The sequence below is a fragment of the Ranitomeya variabilis genome, chromosome 7, assembly GCF_051348905.1.
Source record: "Ranitomeya variabilis isolate aRanVar5 chromosome 7, aRanVar5.hap1, whole genome shotgun sequence".
NCBI lineage: Eukaryota > Metazoa > Chordata > Amphibia > Anura > Dendrobatidae > Ranitomeya > Ranitomeya variabilis.
This window is the reverse complement of record NC_135238.1, coordinates 234,494,638-234,521,564: the sequence shown is the minus strand read 5'-3', so window position 1 is coordinate 234,521,564 and position 26,927 is coordinate 234,494,638. Positions and strand designations below refer to the sequence as shown.

At 41.0% G+C, this 26,927-nt stretch overlaps 1 protein-coding gene across 6 annotated transcripts in view; it reads right to left on the bottom strand.

Annotated features, from left to right (window-relative positions):
* TNS1 (tensin 1) overlaps positions 1-26,927 on the bottom strand; it is a 374,732-nt gene that overhangs the window by 269,417 nt on the left and 78,388 nt on the right. Inside the window, exon 1 of one of the 6 annotated variants that reach the window (XM_077273216.1) lies at positions 21,994-22,302. The exons of the other annotated variants lie outside the window; for them this stretch is intronic. Coding sequence (XP_077129331.1) covers positions 21,994-22,074 — 81 coding nt within the window. The 5' untranslated portion in view covers positions 22,075-22,302. Of the gene's footprint in view, positions 1-21,993; positions 22,303-26,927 lie in introns of those variants that run through there. 6 annotated transcript variants of the gene reach the window in all.

Here is a 26,927-nt window from a genome sequence, read left to right as displayed (position 1 = left end):
TATGTACAAGAATATAACTACTATAATACTGCCCCCTATGTACAAGAATATAACTACTATAATACAGCTCCTATGTACAAGAATATAACTACTATAATACTGCTCCTATATACAAGAATATAACTACTATAATACTGCTCCTATGTACAAGAATATAACTACTATAATACTGCTCCTATATAAAAGAATATAACTACTATAATACTGCCCCCTATGTATAAGAATATAGCTACTATAATACTGCCCCTATGTACAAGAATATAACTACTATAATACTGCTCCTATGTACAAGAATATAACTACTATAATACTGCTCCTATGTACAAGAATATAACTACTATAATACTGCTCCTATGTACAAGAATATAACTACTATAATACTGCTCCTATGTACAAGAATATAACTACTATAATACTGCCCCTATGTACAAGAATATAACTACTATAATACTGTCCCTTATGTACAAGAATATAACTACTATAATACTGCCCCCTATGTACAAGAATATAACCACTATAATACTGCCCCCTATGTATAAGAATATAGCTACTATAATACTGCCCCTATGCACAAGAATATAACTACTATAATACTGCCCCTATGTACAAGAATATAACTACTATAATACTGCTCCTATGTACAAGAATATAACTACTATAATACTGCTCCTATATACAAGAATATAACTACTATAATACTGCCCCTATGTACAAGAATATAACTACTATAATACTGCCCCTATGTATAAGAATATAGCTACTATAATACTGCCCCTATGTACAAGAATATAACTACTATAATACTGCTCCTATGTACAAGAATATAACTACTATAATACTGCCCCTATGTACAAGAATATAACTACTATAATACTGCCCCTATGTACAAGAATATAACTACTATAATACTGCCCCCTATGTACAAGAATATAACCACTATAATACTGCCCCCTATGTATAAGAATATAGCTACTATAATACTGCCCCTATGTACAAGAATATAACTACTATAATACTGCCCCCTATGTACAAGAATATAACTACTATAATACTGCTCCTATGTACAAGAATATAACTACTATAATACTGCTCCTATATACAAGAATATAACTACTATAATACTGCCCCTATGTACAAGAATATAACTACTATAATACTGCCCCTATGTACAAGAATATAACTACTATAATACTGCCCCTATGTACAAGAATATAACTACTATAATACTGCCACCTATGTATAAGAATATAACTACTATAATACTGCCCCTATGTACAAGAATATAACTACTATAATACTGCTCCTATGTACAAGAATATAACTACTATAATACTGCCCCCTATGTACAAGAATATAACTACTATAATACTGCCCCTATGTACAAGAATATAACTACTATAATACTGCCCCTATGTACAAGAATATAACTACTATAATACTGCCCCTATGTACAAGAATATAACTACTATAATACTGCCCCTATGTACAAGAATATAACTACTATAATACTGCCCCTATGTACAAGAATATAACTACTATAATACTGCCCCTATGTACAAGAATATAACTACTATAATACTGCCACCTATGTATAAGAATATAACTACTATAATACTGCCCCTATGTACAAGAATATAGCTACTATAATACTGCCCCTATGTACAAGAATATAACTACTATAATACTGCCCCTATGTACAAGAATATAACTACTATAATACTGCTCCTATGTAGAAGTATAAACTTTCCATTTGTGGCACTGGCAGACACAGGAGCAGGTACATCATCTGTACAACATGAGACGCCTAAATGTAAAAATTGTGCATTCTTGAGCCCTGAGAATTTGACATTTAGTGGGATAATTTAGACATTTGCAACTTTGTATTATTTTCTTACGGCTTTATCAATGAAGTATGAAAGATTCACATAACTAAATGGTCTAACATTTGCAGTATTATTCAGCAGGAGTTAGGGTGCAGATCACCCCTATGTGTCCTGATTTTCCGGATGGAAGAGAATATGATGTATTATTGCTCAACAAGGAACCGAGCTGGATGTGTCCTACAGAAATTCTATTCTCATTAATTTGACCGAGATGTTTCATTTCATTTCATTCCCTGAAAACTGAGATGGATATTGGCTGAAAAGTTGGAAAATGTAAAATCCAGTGAATTTATAATATCGCAAATAAAAGATAACATCTTTTCAATGCACTTTTAGATAATATTTCTACATGGAAACAACCAACAAGTTGCTGTTAACTGATCAGATATGCATTTTATATTTACAGTAAAATTGTGACCTCCCCACCAGTTCCTCTGATTAGCCAATATCTCTGTTGCCTATAGCCTACAATTAATCCATAAATAATCATGCTCCTTGTCTGATTATTCATGTATTAATCTGAATATCCATCCTATCATGTGCAATTAGGGTGCAGGAAGTAAAAAATTATGCAGGGTATAAATAAAATCAAAATATAGTGAAAAAAGTGACCCTACTTGTTGACGGTTTCCATGTATAAACAAAATCTTTGTACACAGTGCACAAAATACAATAAATGTAAAATATTGCTGCTTTACTGTACATTACTCACTGTTAATTCCCAGATATCACAACCTCTGACTTGCAGCCAATTTAGTTGCTGCAGAAAACCGAACCATAGAAGAAAAAACATCAAAGGAAAATGTTTATATTGATTCCTTATTATAACTAAACTGAGGCTATAACAACCAGATGTGTTAATAGAGGTTTATTCCCAGTGTATGACCAAAACCTCATTACATGCAGCTGTAAAAAGAAATTACCGCCTAATTATACCCTTACAGACAACAATACATTAGGGCAACCAAACATTATCATAAAAGGAATTACTTTAACAGACACCCAAATACAAAGGGTCTAACACTTAAGTTACTAGGAACAGCCCAGAAAAATGAGACTTGGTAATTGGAGTCATAGAAAATAACTATAATACTGCTGTTACTTACGTACAAGAATACTACTATATAGTGTTTCTATATACAAAAATATAACTACTATAATACTGCTCCCAATATACAAGAATATAACTACTTTAATACTGCCCCCTATGTACAAGAATATAACTACTATAATACTGCCCCCTATGTACAAGAATATAACTACTATAATACTGCTCCCTATGTACAAGAATATAACTACTATAATACTGCCCCTATGTACAAGAATATAACTACTATAATACTGCCCCATGTACAAGAATATAACTACTATAATACTGCCCCCTATGTACAAGAATATAACCACTATAATACTGCTCCTATGTACAAGAATATAACCACTATAATACTGCTCCTATGTACAAGAATATAACTACTATAATACTGCCCCATGTACAAGAATATAACTACTATAATACTGCTCCTATGTACAAGAATATAACCACTATAATACTGCTCCTATGTACAAGAATATAACTACTATAATACTGCCCCTATGTACAAGAATATAACTACTATAATACTGCTCCTATGTACAAGAATATAACTACTATAATACTGCCCCATGTACAAGAATATAACTACTATAATACTGCTCCTATGTACAAGAATATAACTACTATAATACTGCTCCTATGTACAAGAATATAACTACTATAATACTGCTCCTATGTACAAGAATATAACTACTATAATACTGCTCCTATGTACAAGAATATAACTACTATAATACTGCTCCCTATGTACAAGAATATAACTACTATAATACTGCTCCTATGTACAAGAATATAACTACTATAATACTGCCCCTATGTACAAGAATATAACTACTATAATACTGCTCCTATGTACAAGAATATAACTACTATAATACTGCCCCTATGTACAAGACTATAACTACTATAATACTGCTCCTATGTACAAGAATATAACTACTATAATACTGCTCCTATGTACAAGAATATAACTACTATAATACTGCTCCTATGTACAGACATGTAACTACTATAATACTGCTCCTATGTACAAGAATATAACTACTATAATACTGCTCCTATGTACAAGAATATAACTACTATAATACTGCTCCTATGTACAAGAATATAACTACTATAATACTGCTCCTATATACAAGAATATAACTACTAAAATACTGCTCCTATGTACAAGAATATAACTACTATAATACTGCCCCTATGTACAAGAATATAACTACTATAATACTGCCCCTATGTACAGACATGTAACTACTATGATGAGATGAATCTGGGTAGAATGGTGTCGGTTATTTCTTCCTGTTGCTTTCAGAGCCATCACCACAACTTCTGAGTCATCGTGTAAATACATGAATATTTGGATATACACCAGATTATATCTGCACAGGATCTCGGTCTCTGCCATGGGGGTTTCCATCTCAGATTTTATTATTTTAGGAAGTAAAAAGATCAACTCAATTTAGTTCCACAGTAATTGTGGTCAGAATTATGAAATGTAAAAGCCATTATGGCGCAGTGAGTCACTCCGGAGCGGCTGCTACAACCTCACTGTACAGGGGAAGATTCAGCCAGCGGTGAACAGATGCAATGATGGGACGTGATCAGGAGAATCTCCACGTAGAGCCAATATCAGGATGATGACAGTCTGGCCGCTGGTACAGACAGAAATCTTCTCACAGCTGACGATTTGCTACAATTTTGTCCACTCTAGAAAATGCTCAGATTTCCTCTGATAACTTGATACAATGTATCAGTTAAGAATGTTTCAGCCTCAAGTCCAGACTGTTTAGCTCAGCATTTTCCAGACTGGACACAAATGTATTAGTGAGAAGCATTAGGCCTTTACATTCCCAATGCGAATATTTCCGTTTAGACAGCAAGAATAATTTTATAAACCAGTTATAAAGTAAAATGCTGAATATTTAAAAAGTTGTAAAACTTTTTCATTTTAGAATAATCCAGCAGGAAATGACAATAATCATAACTCCCTGACATATTGTATTCATGGGTGTCATTAATTTACAAACAGAAGTGAGAGGTTCAGAGGGGCAGTCATCATTTGCCCCTTATTATCGCTGCTCACGCCAATAATTTCTGACTGTCAGACGCCCTCATAAACAAAAATGGAAAAGTGATAAAATACAAAAAACTGTCATTCCAGACAAGGCGCCTTCAAGCCTGAATGAGCCCCTCACCCCGAAACACATTGATGTCTGATAGGGGCTGACAATGACAGATGACAATAAGGTGATAGACCACTATTGGGAGGGCGGTGTCACTTTAAATCCTCTTCATGTCAACAGAGACCCTCTCATTCGCCATAACCAGACCCCTACTAGTGACACATCTGACATTATATAACAGGGATTTGCTGTCTAAAACGGTAATGACAACATGAAATGTTCTTTTGTCTGCTGGGAGGCTCTGGCAGCTGTTCTGTCCTCCTTACTTTACACTGCCGGGTGCTTCTGTATAAGCATGAGCTGATTAAGGAGTCAGAATCAGTGTAAAGAGAGATGATTTTCATTACAGTAAGGAAACAATGATTATAAACTACAAGTAACTAATCTTCCCATGAGAACAAGTAGAATGTCAGGAAACTACATAGACCAAAGACAGAGGCCCCATTAAAGGGACGGGCACCTATAATTAATTTAAGTGGCTTTGTGATGCTTTTAAATCACTTTGGACCCCATTTCTTACTTTTATTCAGGGTCCCATCAGTCAGTCCCCCAGTGACTATGAGAACAGAGGACTAAAAGTTGAAGTAGAAATGGAGCTCTAGGGCGCATGTGCAACCACCGCTCTATGCAATGTGTATGGAAGAGTTCTCGCGCATGCGCATTATCGCATTCACAGATCCACACAATGGAAAGGAGAGATGGATGAGCATGCTGCATTCACAAGGTGGGTTTGGGACCTTTGCACTTCTGATCATGGTCAGTCCTAGTGGTCAGACCCCCAGAGATGATAATAAATACAACATTTTATTTATATTTCTCAGCACTTTACAATTCAGAATAGCAGAGATGATATATGTTGCCTCTATTCTATGGATAGAACATTTTTTCTAACTTTATCCCATAAATATGAGCATCGGCGGGGACTGTTTCAGTGCAGACCCCCCTGGCTGTAGACCTTGGACTTGGTGCTGTGCCAGCCCTGTATCAGGAGGAATCTGCTCCTATCACTGTGGGATTCGGCTCTCCTGCCCATCACTCCCATCATGGCTCATTCCTCCGCCCCGGTTACATAAACTGCAATGACGGCCGCCTCTCAGCACTTCACCCTCACTGTCTGATAGCTGGAAAGGTCAGCGGAGCGCTGGTACCAGAGGCCAAGTATCTGCCAAGTCACTCAGAGACCCAGTAATCACAGGCTGGGGAAAGTTTATGGAAAGATGCCTGGAGAAGCCGCTAAGGCTGGTTTCACATTTGCGTCTGTGTACGCAGCGCATGCGGCCTGCGTACGTATCTTTAACATGGTGTACGCAGAGACATGCCTTTGCATGCATTCGCCTGCGGATGCGTTTGCATGCGTCGTTTTGCGGTGTGCGGCGGGGTCCGGCGAACGCAACATGCTGCATTTTTTTTAAGCGTCAAAAATTCATCAAAAATGCACAGGTATACGGATGAGTGCGTTAAAAAATGCATTACTGTATGGGAACGCATGTTTTCGATGCGCTTGCATACTTCGGACTGCGCATGTCCAGGAACTGATTGAGACACGTCCTCCTGGAAATATCGAACGCATGCGCATAATAAACGCAAACGCAGGCAAAAAACACATACAAACACATGGACACGCAGCTTTTTTTTGCCGTCATGAGTAAGCTGATGTGGATAAAAACGCTGCGCAAGCTGCGGACTCAAACGCTAATGTGAACGTAGCCTAATTCCTGCTGTGCCCCCCACTATTGCAATGGGCATCATGGCATTCTTATTTTCTATTAACCCTTGGAGGGACTGTGTGTCCGAAACGCGTTGCAGATCAATTTATGCAAGTCTGTACCATGCCCCTCTTACCCTGTGCCATTATAAAACTGGTGTCTGAACAGACCCCCATACACCAGGGACCGGCCCCCAGATTTGTACCCTTGCTAGTAATGGCATCGAACGCTGCTCTTGTCTGATTTGTCAGGTAACGGGCATTGCTAGAAAAATGCAGTGAGCAGATGTCTTGAATATAAATCTGTAATACCCCTTTAAGAAATTATTTTTTAAAGGCAATTCGTATGTATATGTGAAACAAGGGCCTGAATGCACCTCTGCGTCCTCTGCCCGTTACCTGACAAATCAGACAAGAGCAGAGTTCGATACCATTACTAGCAAGGGTACAAATCTGGGGGCCGGTCCCTGGTGTATGGGGGTCTGTTCAGACACCAGTTTTATATTGGCACAGGGTAAGAGGGGCATGGTACAGACTTGCATAACTTGAACTGCAACGCGTTTCGGACGCACAGTCCCTCCAAGGGTTAATAGAAAATAAGAAAGACATGTGAATAAACATATACCCCATTGAATTCAAGAGGCTAAAGTAACACATGCAAGGTGTAGATGAAAGCCCTGCAGAAACTGGCCCATAGCAGAGGTCTCTGCGCACAATTTCCACCATCCAAAGCGCGCACTGTTTGCTCCATGAACTAACAGGACGCGGCTCAGTAAAAGTGTCACTTGACATCTCCGCACACCTAGAGCTTTAATGGCGCCCCGCTGCTCGCAGCTGCCTCGCCGAGGAAGCGCATTAACCTTGATGTGTGTGACTTTTCAACTCCTGCTACATTTTCACAGCCCCTTTTAGGGTTTTGGGGGGGGGAGGAAAAATAAAAAAGACCATTGGGATCATAGAAGAAAACATGAGATATTTCTACCACCAACTTGCAGGGTTTAATAGGACGGGTCACGTGCAGGGAAGGAACTTGTGAACCAGCAAATCAAATTAGGCAATGAAGTAAAATAATCCAAGATGTTGGAAAGAGGCCCAAGATCGACATAAGTCTCTAGTGACCCGCACTCGGGCTCGGGAGAATGAAACATACCCTGATGTCATCGCCTACACCGGCCGCTATAGTGGAGAACAAAGCCCTCTAAAAAATATTTGTCTTTAATGATAAAAGAAACCAAAAATGTAAAGCAAAACATAAAAAATAAACAAATAAATAACTTGCTGATAGTAAAAAAAAAAAAATGTAACAAAAATAAAAAAAATAAAATTTAATAAAAAGAATAAAATCACTAAATTCAAAACAAAAGAATATGAATATGCAAAAGGCAAAACTCTCAATGTCAAAAGAATACAATAAAAAATCCATAGATAACAGAAAGAAAAAATATTATATTAAAGGAAAGTATTGTAAAACTAGGATACAACATCGCCTCCACCGGCCGCTATTCTGGAAAACAAAGCCCTTTTAGAAATATTAATATATAAAACGCGTAAAACAAACATAAAAATCACAAAGATAAAATAAAAATAGATTTTCAGATAATAGAAACTAAATAAATGAAACAAATAAATCACAAAAAAATTAAAATTTAATAAAAAGTTAAAAAAATAATAAAATTGCAAAAAAAACAAAAAAAAAACAAGAACTTTAAATGTACAAAAGGCAAACAGTTTAATGTCAAAAGATACAATAATAAAATAGTAAAAATAAATATCAAAAATATATAGACAATGAAAGAAAAAAACATTACAAAAGGAAATTATAGTAAAATTAGGACAATTAAAGTACATAAAAAAGTTAAATAAAGTAAAATAAAGTAAAAAAAAATAAATAAATTAAAAAATACTAAAGAAATAAAGATGGAGAAGTAACTGATTCCAGTGGTGGTTGTAGATCTTTGTTCTATGGCCCAAAGCATGAGTCACACATCCCCAGATAGAATAATAGGCTATGGAAACACACGGCCGGAGCAGTTTCCCCAGATGTTTAAGCTGTTTTCGCTCAGGATTTTTTTTTCTCCACCATCTCGAGCCAATTCCCAGCGTGATTACAGTGTAATCCTGCTATTAATGGGTATTTTTTGCCTGCATTAGCTGCATAGAATTAGCTAATTTGTGCTTGAGTTGGTTATTGGGAGATTTTCCACAAGGTGGGTGTTGGGAGGGTCTGTATACATAGGTCATGCGCTACGCAGCAGCACAATCAGCACCGATTGGTGGAAAGTCCACATAATTTGCAGTCATGCCCTGAAAATCCTGGAGCCAATTGCAAAATGCGAATCTGGGCCCCCACCGACCATGCGCCAGGTGTCTATGTGGCAGAGGCCTGATCTAAGGAACGATTGCTGCACATTATGCTGGGTTTTTTTATCCGCTGAGGCCATATTCTCACATACAGTGAAGGAAATAAGTATTTGACCCTTTGCTTATTTTGTAGGTTTGCCCACTGACAAAGACATGAACAGTCTATAATTTTAAGTGTAGGTTAATATTAACATTGAGAGATAGAATATCCAAAATAAAATCCAGAAAATCACATTGTATAAATTGTATACATTTATTTGCATTTTGCAGAGAGAAATAAGTATTTGATCCCTCTGGCAAACAAGACTTAATACTTGGTGGCAAAACCCTTGTTGGCAAGCTCAGCAGTCAGATGTTTTCTGTAGTTGATGATGAGGTTTGCGCACATGTCAGGAGGAATTTTGCTCCACTCCTCTTTGCAAATCATCTCTAAATCATGAAGATTTTGAGGCTGTCGCTTGGCAACTCGGAGCTTCATCTCCATCCATAAGTTTTCCATGACCTTAATGTGCTTCTTTTTGAGCCACTCCTTTGTTGCCTTGGCTGTATGTTTTGGGTCATTGTCTTGCTGGAAGACCCAGCCACGACCAATTTAATGTCCTGGCAGAGGGAAGGAGGTTGTCACTCAGGATTTTACAGTACATGGCTCCATTCATTCTCCCATTGATGCAGTGAAGTAGTCCTGTGCCCTTAGCAGAGAAACACCCCCAAAACATAATGTTTCCACCTCCATACTTGACAGTGGGGATGGTGCTCTTTGGGTCATAGGCAGCATTTATCTTCCTTCAAACATGGCGAGTAGAAGTAATGCCAAAGATTAAAATTTTTGTCTCATCTGACCACAGCATCTTCTCCCACTCACTCACAGAATCATCCAGGTGTTCATTGGCAAGCTTCAGACGGGCCTGCACATGTGCCTTCTTGAGCAGGGGGACCTTGCGGGCACTGCAGGATTTTAAACCTTACGGCTTAATGTGTTACCATTGGTTTTCCTGGTGACTGTGGTCCCAGCTGCCTTGAGATCATTAACAAGTTCCCCCCCCGTGTAGTTTTAGGCTGATCTCTCACCTTCCTCATGATCAAGGATATTCCACGAGGTGAGATTTTGCACGGTGCCCCAGATCGATGTCGATTGACAGTCATTTTGTATTTCTTCCATTTTCTTACTATTGCACCAACAGTTGTCTCATTCTCACCCAGCGTCTTACTTATGGTTTTGTAGCCCATTCCAGCTTTGTGCAGGTCTATGATCTTGTCCCTGACATCCTTATAAAGCTCTTTGGTCTTGCCCATGCTGTAGAGGTTAGAGTCTGACTGATGAATTGATTCTGTGGACAGGAGTCTTTTACAAAGGTGACTATGTAAGACAGCTGTCTTTAAAGGGAACCTGTCACCCCCAAAATCGAAGGTGAGCAAAGCCCACCAGCATCAGGGGCTTATCTACAGCATTCCAGATTGCTGTAGATAAGCCCCTGATGCTGGTGGGCTTAGCTCAGCTTCGATTTTGGGGGTGACAGGTTCCCTTTAATGCAGGTAACGAGTTGATTAGGAGCCTCTAACTGGTCTTTAGGAGCCAGAACTCTTAATGGTTGGTAGGGGATGAAATACTTATTTCTCACGGTAAAATGCAAATAAATTTATACAATTTATACAATGTGATTTTCTGGATTTAATTTTTGATATTCTATCTCTCAATGTTAATATTAACCTACCCCTAAAATTATAGACTGTTCATGTCTTTGTCAGTGGGGGCAAACTTACAAAATCAGCAAGGGGTCAAATATTTATTTCCCCACTGTACAAAAATGCTGCATTTTTTCTGCAGGTGTCTGCGCCAAAATACACAATCTGCTCTAATTATTGCATTATTTCTGCATTTTTTGCATCATTTTCTATTGCGTATTTGAAGCAGAAAATTCTTAGAACAGAAACTATGGAATTCTGCATTCAGAAGCATAACTGCATTTTTTCATTCCTTTTTTCAAGTTGCCCAATGAAACCTGTAGAGAAAAAAGGCGTCCCACCATGACCGGACCATCCACTTATGGCCTGGGTAACTATCATCCCAATGGTCACCTAATGGTCTTTGACAGTCAGGACATGTTGGGATTTGTAGTTCTTTGCTTCCCCCACTGACCCCTAGTGGTAACGCGTCTTGGGGCCTTTATCTGGACACAGAACTTTCTGTGACTCCGGCAGCAGGAGATGAGGTCCGCTCTCCAGTCGCTGCTCATACACAAATCTGTTTCACTTGGTGACCATCCAATAAAACGTCCGGGGAAGCGGAAGAACGTTGTCCACCACTGGATCTCTACAGGCCGCGCTGTCAGTCCGCACAATACAAATCCAGACGGCAAAAATAAGAAGAGGAAATCGACCCAGAAATCCCTGCTGGATACAATGAGACGAAGGAAAGAGCGCAAAGAGGAGCGACCGCCGGAGCGAGCAATGAGCCGCGGATATCAGGAAGAAGAGAGCAGCTCTGATTGGTTGTTCTGAACGACAGAGCTACTTTTACTTAGTATCTAATCCTGTGTGATACTGTCTGCTGAGCTGTGTATCTAATCCTATCCTGTGTGATACTGTCTGCTGAGCCGTGTATCTAACCCTATTGTGTGATACGGTTTGCTGAGCCGTGTATCTAATCCTATACTTTGTGATACTGACTGCTGAGCCATGTATCTAATCCTCTCCTGTGTGATACTGTCTGCTGAGCTGTGTATCTAATCCTATCCTGTGTGATACTGTCTGCTGAGCCATGTATCTAATCCTATCCTGTGCGATACTGACTGCTGAGCCGTGTATCTAATCCTATCCTGTGCGATACTGACTGCTGAGCCGTGTATCTAATCCTATCCTGTGCGATACTGACTGCTGAGCCGTGTATCTAATCCTATCCTGTGCGATACTGACTGCTGAGCCGTGTATCTAATCCTATCCTGTGTGATACTGACTGCTGAGCCGTGTATCTAATCCTATCCTGTGTGATACTGACTGCTGAGCCGTGTATCTAATCCTATCCTGTGTGATACTGACTGCTGAGCTGTGTATCTAATCTATCCTGTGTGATACTGACTGCTGAGCCCTGTCAGCCGCTTAAAAAACGTCTTGTTTTTGAACATCTCAAAAATCTCTGTGTGAATATAACCGTAGACTATAGTGTGGGGCTTCTACAGCTGGATATGAACTGTCAGTTTTTTCTTTGCAGTCTGCCCCTGCATCACCAGGACCAAGAGGACGGATTTATATAATTTATATGCCGAGAAGAAACAATAAATATTTCAGATAAGAAACATATCATAGAAGGTAGACTTTCCCAGCGACCTCCTCCTCTAGTGTCCTGCACCTGAAGGTCCGGCTTTCCTTGAGGCAGGAGGTAAATTAATACAATGATCGCTAATTATCTCACATGTTCTCAGCTAAAGAAATCATTAACAAGGGAGAAAACACAAAAGAAAAACATTTTCTATTAAAGAGACAGTAATTATTTTTGAGAATCAACTGCAGTTCCCAATGTATATGTATAAATATTTACACACACTTCTCAAGGGGCTATGGTTCAGTTCAGCTGAATTGAAGGAGGGTCTGTAATACAGACCCCATCATGTGGCCATATTACATCTGCATCAACTGTCTTTATGAATGTATCCCATATTTAACCCAGCCCTTATTCTCTGAATGACACTGGTTGACCCTCCCATGCTGAGCTTAGCTGGAAGTCCCGCCCACTAGGAAACATTTAAATCAAACACTGGCTGTAAAGTATCAAGATCCTAGATTTAACGACCTAAAAAAAAGATATTTAGATGCAATTTGCCTTAAAATTACCCCTAATTTCCAATTCATACTTATAATTATATTACATTAATGCAAAATTATATTAAGTAATCATAGACTGTGACAGATGCCGCAAAGCTATTGACTTAAACTAATGTTATTTTCATTTAAAAAAAACGTCGCTTCTTAAGAAGACAGACAGTCCACAGTGTTTCATTACTAAATGTATGTTAATTTTGCTGTGATTAAGAACATTGTGGTAAAGCAGCTAAATAAAAAAAAAAAAATACAAGATTAAGAAAACATCAAGGAAATCCAAAATAAAGAGGAAAAATTTAACAGTGCTATTTTTTTATGCCCGACACAATATGTAAAAATTTGTAGGGAACCGCCATGGGCACCACAATGGTGCCATCACTGGATCAGAAATAAAGAGGAACAATATAACAGAGCTAGATTTTTTATGTGAAACTTTGAAGGGAACCGCCATGGGCACCATAATGGTGTCATCTCCAATGAAAAAGTAAGATAATTCAATAAATAAGAAACATACTGTATGTTTAACATATTTTTTAAAAAATAAGAGATACTGCTTATTTGTAAGATAAGGTATTAGCAATATGCAAAAACAAAGGTTTGATTTTTTTTTGCAAAATCCCATAAGTCCTGAGTGAGTTCCTCCATCCGCTTTACTGTAATTATTGGAGGAGTTCCAGCCCTTGGCTTCAGCTTTCAGGTAGAAGCATATTAGCATTGCAGATAAACGCTGAAGAATCTGACTACTACCCAAACCAATAAAGGATTGTGGAGGCAGCACAGGGATAAATATATTTTCATGCTGCACTTACAGCGCTAAGCAACTATCACATCCAGCTGACATACAGGAGATAGCAGGGGATCAGAGGTGCCAGTGTGGTGGCTCAGTGATGGGGATAGAATGGGAATACAGCAATACTGAGACAAATAAAAACAACAATGACTTATCCAGAGGAAGCAAATGAAATTATAACTTCTGCAACTACCATAATAGCTTCTAAGATCTTTGCTTGCTGGCAGCGTGGCTGAATCTATGAACAGATGTAAAAGTACATGTCAGACTTTACGCAGATATCGACTGTCTGGCTTCTAACTCTGTTTCCATACATGTGATGTGGATTTCACAGTTTCCACATCGCAACATTTTCGCTCGTTTGCAGAAACAAACAAATATGTTGCAGAACTAAGGTGTCATGGGTCTAATCCTGCTGCGGTCCAAGAGCAGAAACCTGGGGGTTCAATCTTTTAATCCAACATGCGAACATATCCTAATACTCCTCACAGCTGGAGGTTTGTTACAATTGCATCCAGTCTAGATGATTCTCTAGGAGCTCCACACTGTTTATGGACTTCAGGCTGATACATTGTAGCAAGCTCTCAGCGAAAGATTTGTGTTATTTCTCTCACAGGATTGCTGTGGAGTCGCCTTGCTTTACAACCCCACTTTCTGTACAAGATGTGGTCCAAGACTTCAGCGAACCCTCAGATGTAAATCTTACACTTGGGCAACGCCAGGTAAAATGACCCAGCTGCAAGCAAGACCAGTAAATTAGGCAATGGTGGGGGAAGCATGTAGAGGAAAGCAACCCATGTGCACCATGCTTGATCAGAGCACCGCGCACACTCCACCATCGTACATCTGTTCTTACTTTGGAAACTTTTTCTACTTTTTGGAGCCAGACGAGGCTGGAAGAAACCCAACTCCTGCAGAAAACAATAGTCGCCAGGAGCTGCCACAGCTGGAGATGGCGTGGTGGGCGCTGAGTCTTCTCATAGACAGTAAAAAGTGTACGGATATAAAGTGCCCTAGGACGGACCCGTCACTCACTGATGCCCCCACGGGGTGACCTTTCACCTTTCAGACTTACCATGAGGGAACCATGAGGACTATACAGAGAAGGTCCTGCCATGAGGAGCCCTTCCTGACCCCAGCAACTGGACTCCTAGGTGGACAATATAAGGGGCTGGAGGCATCCAGGGTAGGGTTGAGCGACTTTTGCTTTTTTAGGGTCGAGTTGGGTTTTGTGAAACCCGACCTTCTCGAAAGTCGGATCGTGTGAAATCGTCCGATTGTACTGTAAAGTCGGGCTCCGGACCGGAACACGAAACCCAATGCAAGTCAATGTGGATTATTTTTTACATTTACTTAATATCTCTCTCTCTCTCTCCCCCTCCCTCCCTCCCTGCAAAGCATGTGTTGTGTTTGACTGCGGAAATCACTGCAGCCCAAACGGTAATATGGCTCTATGACGCCGCAGAAACCAGGCCGGAACCTATGTCATCACGCTGCCCACACTCCTTAATTGGCTGAAAAAATGGCGGGGAAGGCGTCATACAAAACGCGACTTTGGCGCCAAGATCGCCGACCACGTGGCCGATCCCACGCTGGAGTCGGGTCGGGTTTCACGAAACCCGACTTTGCCAAAAGTCGGCGACTTTTGAAAATGAACGATCCGTTTCGCTCAACCCTAATCCAGGGTATAGACTTCATTAGTTGTGTCCTGATGACTTCACATCACTGAGTGTGACCATTGGGGAGGGAGGAAACTTCATCTTCAGAAAACGCCCCAACTACGGCCAAGTCATCCATGACATACATGCACATTAATACAAACACTCAGGGAAACGCTTTACTCCTCAGCTCTGGCTAGAAAACAATTAGAGGAACCCAAGATGAAGAAAAAAAAAGGATTTTTTCTTGCAAACCTTTAGTAACAGTTTTTGCATAGAGGTGAACAACTATAAAAGAAAAAATAGCAAACTTTTTACTTGCAAAATTATTTTCATGTACACTGGATGTGACGACGCTGCGTCCCCTCTAAATAGCAAAATGAAGGACCTCTGCTCGGTCCTATCAAAGTAGCTGCAATACCAGACACAGCCACTACTAAATGTAAGGCGCTGTACCTGGAAAAGAGGAGAGGGAATGCTTGAGCAGTGCGGCCCCTTTAAGGGACATATCCATCATTATTAATCATTTATCCAAATGATGGGCACTGCTGGGTGGTGTTTTGCACCCGGCCCATTACCAGGTGTGATCTATCCAGAGGATGTCAGATATCCCATAGATCCCGTGTGATAGAGGAGCCGGCAGTATATATATATATATATATATATATATATATATATATATATATATATATATATATATATATACCCGCTGATTACAGGGAGCAGCAGACGTCTGTATTTAGGATGACACCACAGGCTCACAGAACGGAGGGCACGGTGCCTGCCGGAGACGCTGCCAAGAGGGGTGCGGTGCGGAGGGTCAAAATGGAGCCGTTATTGTATTGTATTGTATCCTGGCCAATATTTACAGTAAGGAAAGCAAACCAGCGAGAAAAGGGTTAAAGAGAAGGGATTTCTTATTTTACAGCAGCTGAAGCTGTCAGGACAATATACTACGAACATTAGCGCTGAACAGATACTGGTACAAGAATGAAAGAAATATCAGCATTAGAGCCACATGCAAATTAGCCTCGAAGTGCATTGGGGAGTGTCTCAATTACAAACCACAGTCACATCGGATCACAAGAAAGGTAACATTTATATTAGATCAATAAATGTAATGTATGTACACCGTGACTGCACCAGCAGAATAGTGAGTGCAGCTCTGGGGTATAATACAGGAGGTAACTCAGGATCAGTAATGTAATGTATGTACACAGTGACTGCACCAGCAGAATAGTGAGTGCAGCACTGGGGTATAATACAGGATGTAACTCAGGATCAGTAATGTAATGTATGTACACAGTGACTGCACCAGCAGAATAGTGAGTGCAGCTCTGGGGTATAATACAGGATGTAACCCAGGATCAGTAATGTAATGTATGTGCACAGTGACTGCACCAGCAGAATAGTGAGTGCAGCTCTGGAGTATAATACAGGATGTAACTCAGGATCAGTAATGTAATGTATGTGGAGTAGAGTAGGTATTGGTGTTCACTCAAGGTCACTGTAGAAGCGAGGTGCTGGTAGAACGGACCGTGGTGGTCCCTGAAATAAATAGCAAAAATTCACCGCACACTCTAATGGAATGATTTGCAACCATCTGTGGAATTCTATTTTAGACAAAGAAAATAAGTGCCAAATTACAAAAAATGGTCCCAAACCCAGTAAAGTAGAGACACCCGATGTTTCGACCCTCCCGGGTCATGGAATAGCCGTATATAAGCTTCCATGCGGATAGTGGTAGGCTGGAAATAAATCGTAACCTTTGGAGGATATGAAATGTACCAGGTAATGATAACACTGGTCAACAGCATTTTTGGTGCCAAAGATATTTCAGCGAATTTAGGGTATTTTTGGGGTGCTGATTCTGAATATGTCATCAGTTTTGCCAGATTGGCTCAAGTTTTTGAGATTTTTGGTATCTTATTTATAGCACTTGTTGGTAAATGCGACGCATCATCTCATTAATTTCTTTGGATTAGTACTTGAACTGAGCAGTTCTCAATATAGTTTTGTGTTAATTAGTGTTCTAAAAGTTTGTTCATAGCTTGATTTTTGCACTAACTTTATGTTGTTGTCTGTTTTCCAGTGAAAAGCATGAACTCATCAAGAAGAAGTTGTCTTAACGATCCAGACTCATTCTGTTACATTTGTGGTGAATACACACTGCCAAAACATAGAAGAAACATAACAGACTTCGTAAAAAAAGTGTATTTTGCCTATTTTGGGGTTATGCTTGGGGACCAAGACAAGTTTTGGGCACCACACATAGTGTGCAAAGCATGTATCGAATTATTACGAAAATGGAGCAAAGGACAAAGAAAAAGCTTCAAATTTGGTGTTCCAATGGTGTGGAGAGAGCCAAAAAATCATCATGATGACTGTTATTTATGGTAAACACAGGTACAGGCACATCTTCACAATGAGGGACAGGCCTTCTTGCAGATTCCATGTTACTCCCATTTTTGTTTCTTATGCTTATTGAATCCTTGCACTTGCACTGCACAGAAATAACAGTCATCATGATGATTTTTTGGCTCTCTCCACACCATTGGAACACCAAATTTGAAGCTTTTTCTTTGTCCTTTGCTCCATTTTCGTAATAATTCGATACATGCTTTGCACACTATGTGTGGTGCCCAAAACTTGTCTTGGTCCCCAAGCATAACCCCAAAATAGGCAAAATACACTTTTTTTACGAAGTCTGTTATGTTTCTTCTATGTTTTGGCAGTGTGTATTCACCACAAATGTAACAGAATGAGTCTGGATCGTTAAGACAACTTCTTCTTGATGAGTTCATGCTTTTCACTGGAAAACAGACAACAACATAAAGTTAGTGCAAAAATCAAGCTATGAACAAACTTTTAGAACACTAATTAAACACAAAACTATATTGAGAACTGCTCAGTTCAAGTACTAATCCAAAGAAATTAATGAGATGATGCGTCGCATTTACCAACAAGTGCTATAAATAAGATACCAAAAATGTCAAAAACTTGAGCCAATCTGGCAAAACTGATAGCATATTCAGAATCAGCACCCCAAAAATACCCCAAATTCATTAAAATATTTTGGACACCAGAAAAAAAATTTTTTTTTGTTGACCTGTGTAATAGGTCAGAGGTATCTGAAGAGGCTTTAAATGGAGGCCCGTTAGAGTCCTGTGCAACAAAAAGCGTGATATATTTTCCTTATCTGGTATGATATACGTGTTGCTTCGTACTTATAGTCAGAATAGTGCCAATCATTGGAGGCCAATGGTAGTAACTGCGTCCTGAGGCTGTAGAACTGTCCGGGATATGCTTGCACCCTACTCCCCTGGCTGACTACCATATGCAGAGCCAGACTAACGTGACACTGTAGAACGCTGCATCTGCGGTAATGTTATTGGAAATGTGCAAAACAGACACTACAGTCGGCTTTATCTGCACTATTACTGCAAAACCGAACATGCAGGGGCGGACATGTCATTGATGCAACCTGTGCAGCCGTACATGGACCTCTCCTTTCTGTGTCCACCTGGACAGTACGAGACTTCCGCATTAGCAGTCTATGGATGTAAATTTACAAGACATACACTACAGACTGCTCCATCTGTACTATTGGCTTATTACTACACAGATGTAAATGGAAGATACACTACAGAACACCCCATCTGCACATGTAGCCCACAGTCATATAATTTACAAGACAGGCACTACAGACTGCTCCATCTGCACTATTGGTCTATAACTGCACAGATCTGCTTGCATGATGCACAAAAGAACATCCAATCTGCACTAATAATCCATGGTCCTCAATTTACACCACCAGTATATCATCTGCATCATTGGGTTATATCTGTAAATGGCAGACACCACAGAACACCCCATCTGTATTACCGTTCTGCAGCACTAAAGCGACACTGTGGGACACTCCAACTGCATCGGTCCATGGCTATAAAGCTGTAAAACCAGAAAAGAGACACCAAAGACCACTCCATCAGCACAGTAAACAGCACAAACATCTGCTCTAAATTCTTGCATTTTTCATATTTTTCACCACGATGTGACCAGTAGAGGGCGCTGTATGCAGGGGAGGAGGAGGATGTAGCCGCTGTACCACTGACCCCACAATGGATCTGCAGAGATTTCACATGCGCCCTACACACGGACCTGCATCTTTATAACCCTCCTTCATTATCTTTACTGCCTTATTATTCTCACAATGTGTACAGTTCCTTAATGGCTCCCGTGCGTATCTGGGAGGCTATATGTGCCACGTGGTGCCCACCAGATATCTGGTTAGGAGTCTCATTCCTTACACTGCTCTCTATAGGTACAGCTATAGGTATAGGACGCGTGTGATCCAATGCATTGCTATAGGGGGCGCTCTACCTCTACCCAACTGTGAGCCCTATCATTCTAGTGGGGTAACTATAGGGAGGCAGCGGATAAAGGCTCCATATAGAGAAAGCAGTGGCCACGCAGCCATCACTCCTGGTGGGACGGAGAGTCCAGGACCCCAATTCTTGAGATAGGATAGGGTCCCAGGTATTTCTGAAAATATATTATAGTTGTCTATAGTGGGAATATATAAACCTGCAAGAACCAACAAGCATTCTGTCCTGAAAGTATTAATAATGAGTGAGTAAATATACAACGAGGAAAAATAAACTTTCTACAGAAAAACATCCAACGCTGCCAAAAAAAGTAGATGCAATTCAGGAACAATGACGGAAACAAGGCGGCGACTCTCAGAAACGAGTATTAGGAGCCTCTGAAACAGATTGCATCTAATGTAATGCAGAGCTCCCTCTAGTCTGGCAACGAACCAGTACTACCTATCCCGTATCTTCTGATAACTGGTATCCAATGGCCAACGATATTCTCTCCCCCATGGCCCACAATACTTTCTCCCTCATGGCCCACGATCCAATCTACCCCATGGCCCACGATAAGCTCTCCCTCATGACCTACATAACTCTCTACGCCATGGTTCGGGATACTCTCCACCCATTGCCCCGGGATACTCTCTACTCATTGCCCCGGGATACTCTGCATCCATTGCCCCGGGATACTCTCTATCCATTGACCAGGGATACTCCCTATCCATTGACCAGGGATACTCCCTATCCATTGACCAGGGATACTCCCTATCCATTGACCAGGGATATTCCCTATCCATTGACCAGGGATACTCCCTATCCATTGACCGGGGATACTCCCTATCCATTGACCGGGGATACTCCCTATCCATTGCCCCAGGATACTCCCTATCCATTGCCCCGGGATACTCTCTATCCATTGCCCCGGGATACTCTCTATCCATTGCCCGGGGATACTCCCTATCCATTGACCGGGGATACTCCCTATCCATTGACCGGGGATACTCCCTATCCATTGACCGGGGATACTCCCTATCCATTGACCGGGGATACTCCCTATCCATTGACCGGGGATACTCCCTATCCATTGACCGGGGATACTCTCTATCCATTGCCCCGGGATACTCTCTATCCATTGCCCCAGGATACTTTCTAGCCATTGACCTGGGATACTCTGTATGCTATAGAACCTGATTCTTTACTCTTTTACAGTACAAACTTCTCTGAAAGGTCACATTTAACGTTTTTGATTGAGTTTTGACACAAAGTAAAATGGTGGAAGATGCGGGCGACATAAAATACAATACAGACTTTGCTAGTAGACTCTGACCTTGGCAGTCCAGTTGTGTGGCACTATAACTCCTAGCAGCCTGAAGTTGTCAGAGCATGCTGGGAATTGCAGTTTTACAACAACTAGATAACCACAGGTTGCAGAACAAGGGTCTTTACCCTGATCAGGGGCCCCCAGCATTGAACACAAGCTCAGAATGAAATGCAGAAGTACATGTACCATTACACTACAGTTTCCCATACAGATGATGTGACTAGGTCTAATGAGAGGCGCAAAAGATTTTGGCTATGACTCCATCTGGACTGGAATGTTTGAAAGTTTTTCACATATGAGTTGGGGTCCTAATAATAATAATAATTATAATAAACCATTGGTCCATCATTGGGAGCTGCACAACAATAGCTGACACTTGAGGGTCTCAAATATGAAGCAAAGGATTAATATGAGAGCAAACTTAACTTGGGGTTCAACATTGGGATTTGGGGGTCCCTGAGCATGTTTGCTACTGCAGTATAATAGAAAACTGATAGTTGAGGGTCCCGGAATACTGCAGATCAAAACTTGGGGGTCTCTAAGTAGTGCGGCAATGACCCTACTGGGGTCCCAGAACTTATTAGGTAATGCAACGACACTGAGGGGGGATTCACTGTGATTGCAACCTGAGAGTCTAATTACAGAATTGCTTTTCTGAAAATCGAACAATGCAGAAGCTTTACTTGCAGTCCTATGTAAAAAAAAATGAAAACTCATGAACAGAGTCAAATGACAAACTCCATTCTACAACATCTGTATCAAATCTCTGCTCACACAACACCGGAGTAGAAAAAAATGGAAATCACGTACCCAGAGCAAACAGGACAGACAGAGCCAGGTCATTCTGGGGTCCGACCGTGCACGGGGGACACACAGGGATGCCGTGGGCATGCTGGCGAAACCGATGAAGAATCCTTACGCCAACATAGAACTGACACTAATCCATCCGACCCAGGCGCCCAATTCCATAGTGGTCAGGTAACGCATAGGGGTTAACTCATTCACTGCCGCCACCTTGCAGATGTATGGTGCCCTGCGCCAGTATAGGGAGAGGATTCCCGGTTTTCCTGGATCCGTGTCTCCCTCCTTCCTCTCTACCTCCACATCACACTATGAAGTCCCTGCCTCCTTCTTTCTGTCTCTCCAAGTTTTTTCCTCATCCTCACATACATCAGCCCTCACACCTCCTGAGGAGAGGGCGGTGCGGACACAAAATCCGGCCCTCTGCCCCCTCCTCATCTGCAGGCTGCCTGCCACAAGCAACTTTTTAGGGGAGAGAGTTAAAAAAAAAAAATGTAATTCTCTGGTATTTCCTCTACACCCTACACCTCAGCCCCCCTGTCACCCCACCCCCACTTACACACCTCCTCGCCCTCCTAGGAAAAGAAGGGTCTTTATTTGGCTCCACGAGCCTGAGATCCCGGGACTCACATTCCCTGGACTGATACCTTGTAACAGAGAGAAGGACCCGCAGTCCCCGGAGGATGCAAAGCAGAGACCAGAGAGACCCCAGACAGAATATTAAAGGGATCCTCCGGGGCAGGGAAAGTTCTGCAACTTTCTGAGACTTTGAGGCAGATTTTGTAAGACTGCTGTTTCTTCCACTCATCTAAAATCCATGTAAATGGGAATAACATGCACAACATTAAGGTTGATTGCATCATTACATTTGGCGCATCAGTGCAAAAAAAAATGTATCTCCATGTCTGCTACGAAGCATTGCACACCTGAGCCCCGCCCCTCCTGCTAAACTCCGCCTACTTTTCACACCACTTTTCACAAGTAGCAAAAGACTTTAAAAAGTAGCAAATATTAAAGTACACAAGTTTTTTTTTATGGAACAGAAAAAACTAATTCTTCCCTTTAGATTTAATCTCCATTTATAAGATCTTTCAGTGAATGAAAACATTCTTGATCAGAACAAGTTTTTAACCTCTTTGTATAAGCAAGTGCAACTCACTAAGGTTATCAAGACTGGACAGAAATATATCAAAGCTCTGCACTCACCTCTCATTAATGCTTCCATTTAACGGCAGCAAGCAGAGAGCTTGACATCAGGGAGCTTCCCCTAGTGGTGGCTGCAGACAGGGTCTTATGTATCTCTGTATACAGGGAGCTCCCCCTAGTGGTGACGGCAGACAGGATCTTATCATGTATCTCTGTATACAGGGAGCTCCTCCTAGTGGTGACTGCAGACAGGATCTTATCATGTATCTCTGTATACAGGGAGCTCTCCCTAGTGGTGACTGCAGACAGGATCTTATCATGTATCTCTGTATACAGGGAGCTCCCCCTAGTGGTGGCTGCAGACAGGATCTTATCATGTATCTCTGTATACAGGGAGCTCCCCCTAGTGGTGGCTGCAGACAGGATCTTATCATGTATCTATGTATACAGGGAGCTCCCCCTAGTGGTGACTGCAGACAGGATCTTATCATGTATCTCTGTATACAGGGAGCTCCCCCTAGTGGTGGCTGCAGACAGAATATTATGTATCTCTGTATACAGGAAGCTCCCCCTAGTGGTGACTGCAGACAGGATATTATCATGTATCTCTGTATACAGGGAGCTCCCCCTAGTGGTGGGTGCAGACAGGGTCTTATGTATCTCTGTATACAGGGAGCTCCCCCTAGTGGTGACTGCAGACAGGATCTTATCATGTATCTCTGTATACAGGGAGCTCTCCCTAGTGGTGACTGCAGACAGGATCTTATCATGTATCTCTGTATACAGGGAGCTCCCCCTAGTGGTGGCTGCAGACAGGATCTTATCATGTATCTCTGTATACAGGGAGCTCTCCCTAGTGGTGACTGCAGACAGGATCTTATCATGTATCTCTGTATACAGGGAGCTCCCCCTAGTGGTGACTGCAGACAGGATCTTATCATGTATCTCTGTATACAGGGAGCTCCCCCTAGTGGTGGCTGCAGACAGGATCTTATCATGTATCTCTTTATACAGGGAGCTCCCCCTAGTGGTGGATGCAGACAGGATCTTATCATGTATCTCTGTATACAGGGAGCTCCCCCTAGTGGTGACTGCAGACAGGATCTTATCATGTATCTCTGTATACAGGGAGCTCCCCCTAGTGGTGGCTGCAGACAGGATCTTATCATGTATCTCTTTATACAGGGAGCTCCCCCTAGTGGTGACTGCAGACAGGATCTTATCATGTATCTCTGTATACAGGGAGCTCCCCCTAGTGGTGACTGCAGACAGGATCTTATCATGTATCTCTGTATACAGGGAGCTCCCCCTAGTGGTGGCTGCAGACAGGATCTTATCATGTATCTCTTTATACAGGGAGCTCCCCCTAGTGGTGGATGCAGACAGGATCTTATCGTGTATCTCTGTATACAGGGAGCTCCCCCTAGTGGTGGCTGCAGACAGGATCTTATCATGTATCTCTGTATACAGGGAGCTCCCCCTAGTGGTGGCTGCAGTCAGGATCTTATCATGTATCTCTGTATACAGGGAGCTCCCCCTAGTGGTGACTGCAGACAGGATCTTATCATGTATCTCTGTATACAGGGAGCTCCCCCTAGTGGTGACTGCAGACAGGATCTTATCATGTATCTCTGTATACAGGGAGCTCCCCCTAGTGGTGGCTGCAGACAGGATCTTATCATGTATCTCTGTATACAGGGAGCTCCCCCTAGTGGTGACTGCAGTCAGGATCTTATCATGTATCTCTGTATACAGGGAGCTCCCCTAGTGGTATCAGGAGACAATTTTATCAGGTCACTTTGTCTATTCACAGAATTTGAAGCTTTAAATCACAACTTGCAAACACCTGCACATTATAAAGATATATTAAGAAATTATTCAGTTCTAATTAATTGACCAGTGTCTTTAGGTCTGTTGACATCTACACCCAACTCTGGTTCAGCAAACATTTCTTTGGAAAGTTCATTGATTTCTTTGTACTTTATCTGTTTTGCAGACTTTCTAAAGCCAAGTCATTACCTTAATGTAGAAAGCCAGCACCTGACTCATGGAAACTTCACAAAATTACAGAAAGATCCCAATAATCACAAGGTTTCCAGATAAGAAAGATATATGGATGTAGCTGCCATTTCTGTATTCACCTAACCACTTCAAGATTTTAGTTTTTAGGGTTTTTGTTGTTTCTTATAGATGCCAACTGAAGATAATTATATATTATATTGTGTGAAGGCCAAAATAATGTAATTATAATATCCTTTAACTTAAATTTAATGTAACATTATTCATTGCGCTCTCATACATTTAGACATTGTATTTTTATATATCTTGTATTAATTTATATATTTGTTTACATATTGGACAGATCATATTGGAAATATGATTAGTTTTCTTGCAATGTTTTCTTAATTTGTGAGAATTTTCCCCATTATTTAAGCATTCAAATCTCTCCCCCCCCCCCCCCATCACCCCCTATGATTTATATCAGTTTGGTTAAAAAGTCCTACAGATTGTGCCAGGGGCCCTTAAGAACAAGTTGAAGAACAATTGATCAAAGTGCCAAGTGTGGTTTTTATCCAAATTAGATACCTATAAATCCGTCTAAATAATGGCTCTTGGAAGATTGATTGGTTGAGCGCTGAGAGCCCCTGAATGCTTACACAGCTGCGATCTGTCCATGTGTTTATGGTTCACGACTAACAGGACAGGAAGATTGTCCAAGAGAAGCCTGGCAGCCGCCAGACCCCTAGGGGCGGATAACCTGTAATTAATTTGTGGAAGATGAAATATTTCTAATTTACGAGAGGGAGGAAGAAGTCACATTTATTTACTGATTTTTTTTTTCTGTTTTGTAAAGTCAGAAAGTTGTAGAGAATTTCTCTTACAAGCAGCGAGGCCTCCGCAGCTCACACAAACGATGCCGATAAAGGAGCGTGGGGCCCAATAGTTGCTATTCATCTCCCTTAGGCAGCGTCAAAACTCTATGATGTGTAGAGACCCTCTGCCCCATTAAAAGAGACCAATAGGTAAGTAGTGGGGGTCCTGTGATTTTTCATTGGATCCCACCATGTATGCCATAGGCAGACCATATGGCTATGGGGTCCTTGGAGAGGGGGCACAGGTTAATATTGCTCTCTTTGCAGAAACTTACAGATATGTATGAAACAGCAGAATCGGAAAAAAGTGGTGTGTATTGGGCCAACGCATGAAGGGGAGAAAACTGATACAGTATATTGAGTGATTGCTTGTAAAGATCCTCAAGGGCGGAGCACGGCACTGTGAATTAAAGGTCAGATAGAATCCTTGAGTCATTCTCCTCCTCCTTATGTCTTGTCCTAAGTGCAACAATGTTTCAGTTTGGCCAGAAGTGAAGGTTAATCATGATCGCTCATGTACGGTATATTAAATACTCAGAATTAATGTATTTTGTAGACTTTTAAAGGGGTTTGGATAACCCTATTATCATTTCACACCCCCTTGCACTCCATTTTTACAAATCGTCCTTTGAGAGTGGGCAGATCTGTCTCGTGCACATAGTGTTGTTGACACATCTGGTCATATATAATCAATTTAAAGGGGTTTAGAAAATCTATTTTCAGGTACGCAATTAAGTTAGCTGTATCCACTCTGACAGAATAGAGAAGGCTGCAGACAATCAGCAACTGCTGACTGGCAGCAGTGGTCGTGTAGCACAAACACTGGCAAACACAGTGGGTGGACGGCACTATTAACGGAGGCAATTATGTACTGATTCTTATTTTGTGCAGTAGACTGTAGATATTAAGAAGTAATTGTCCATT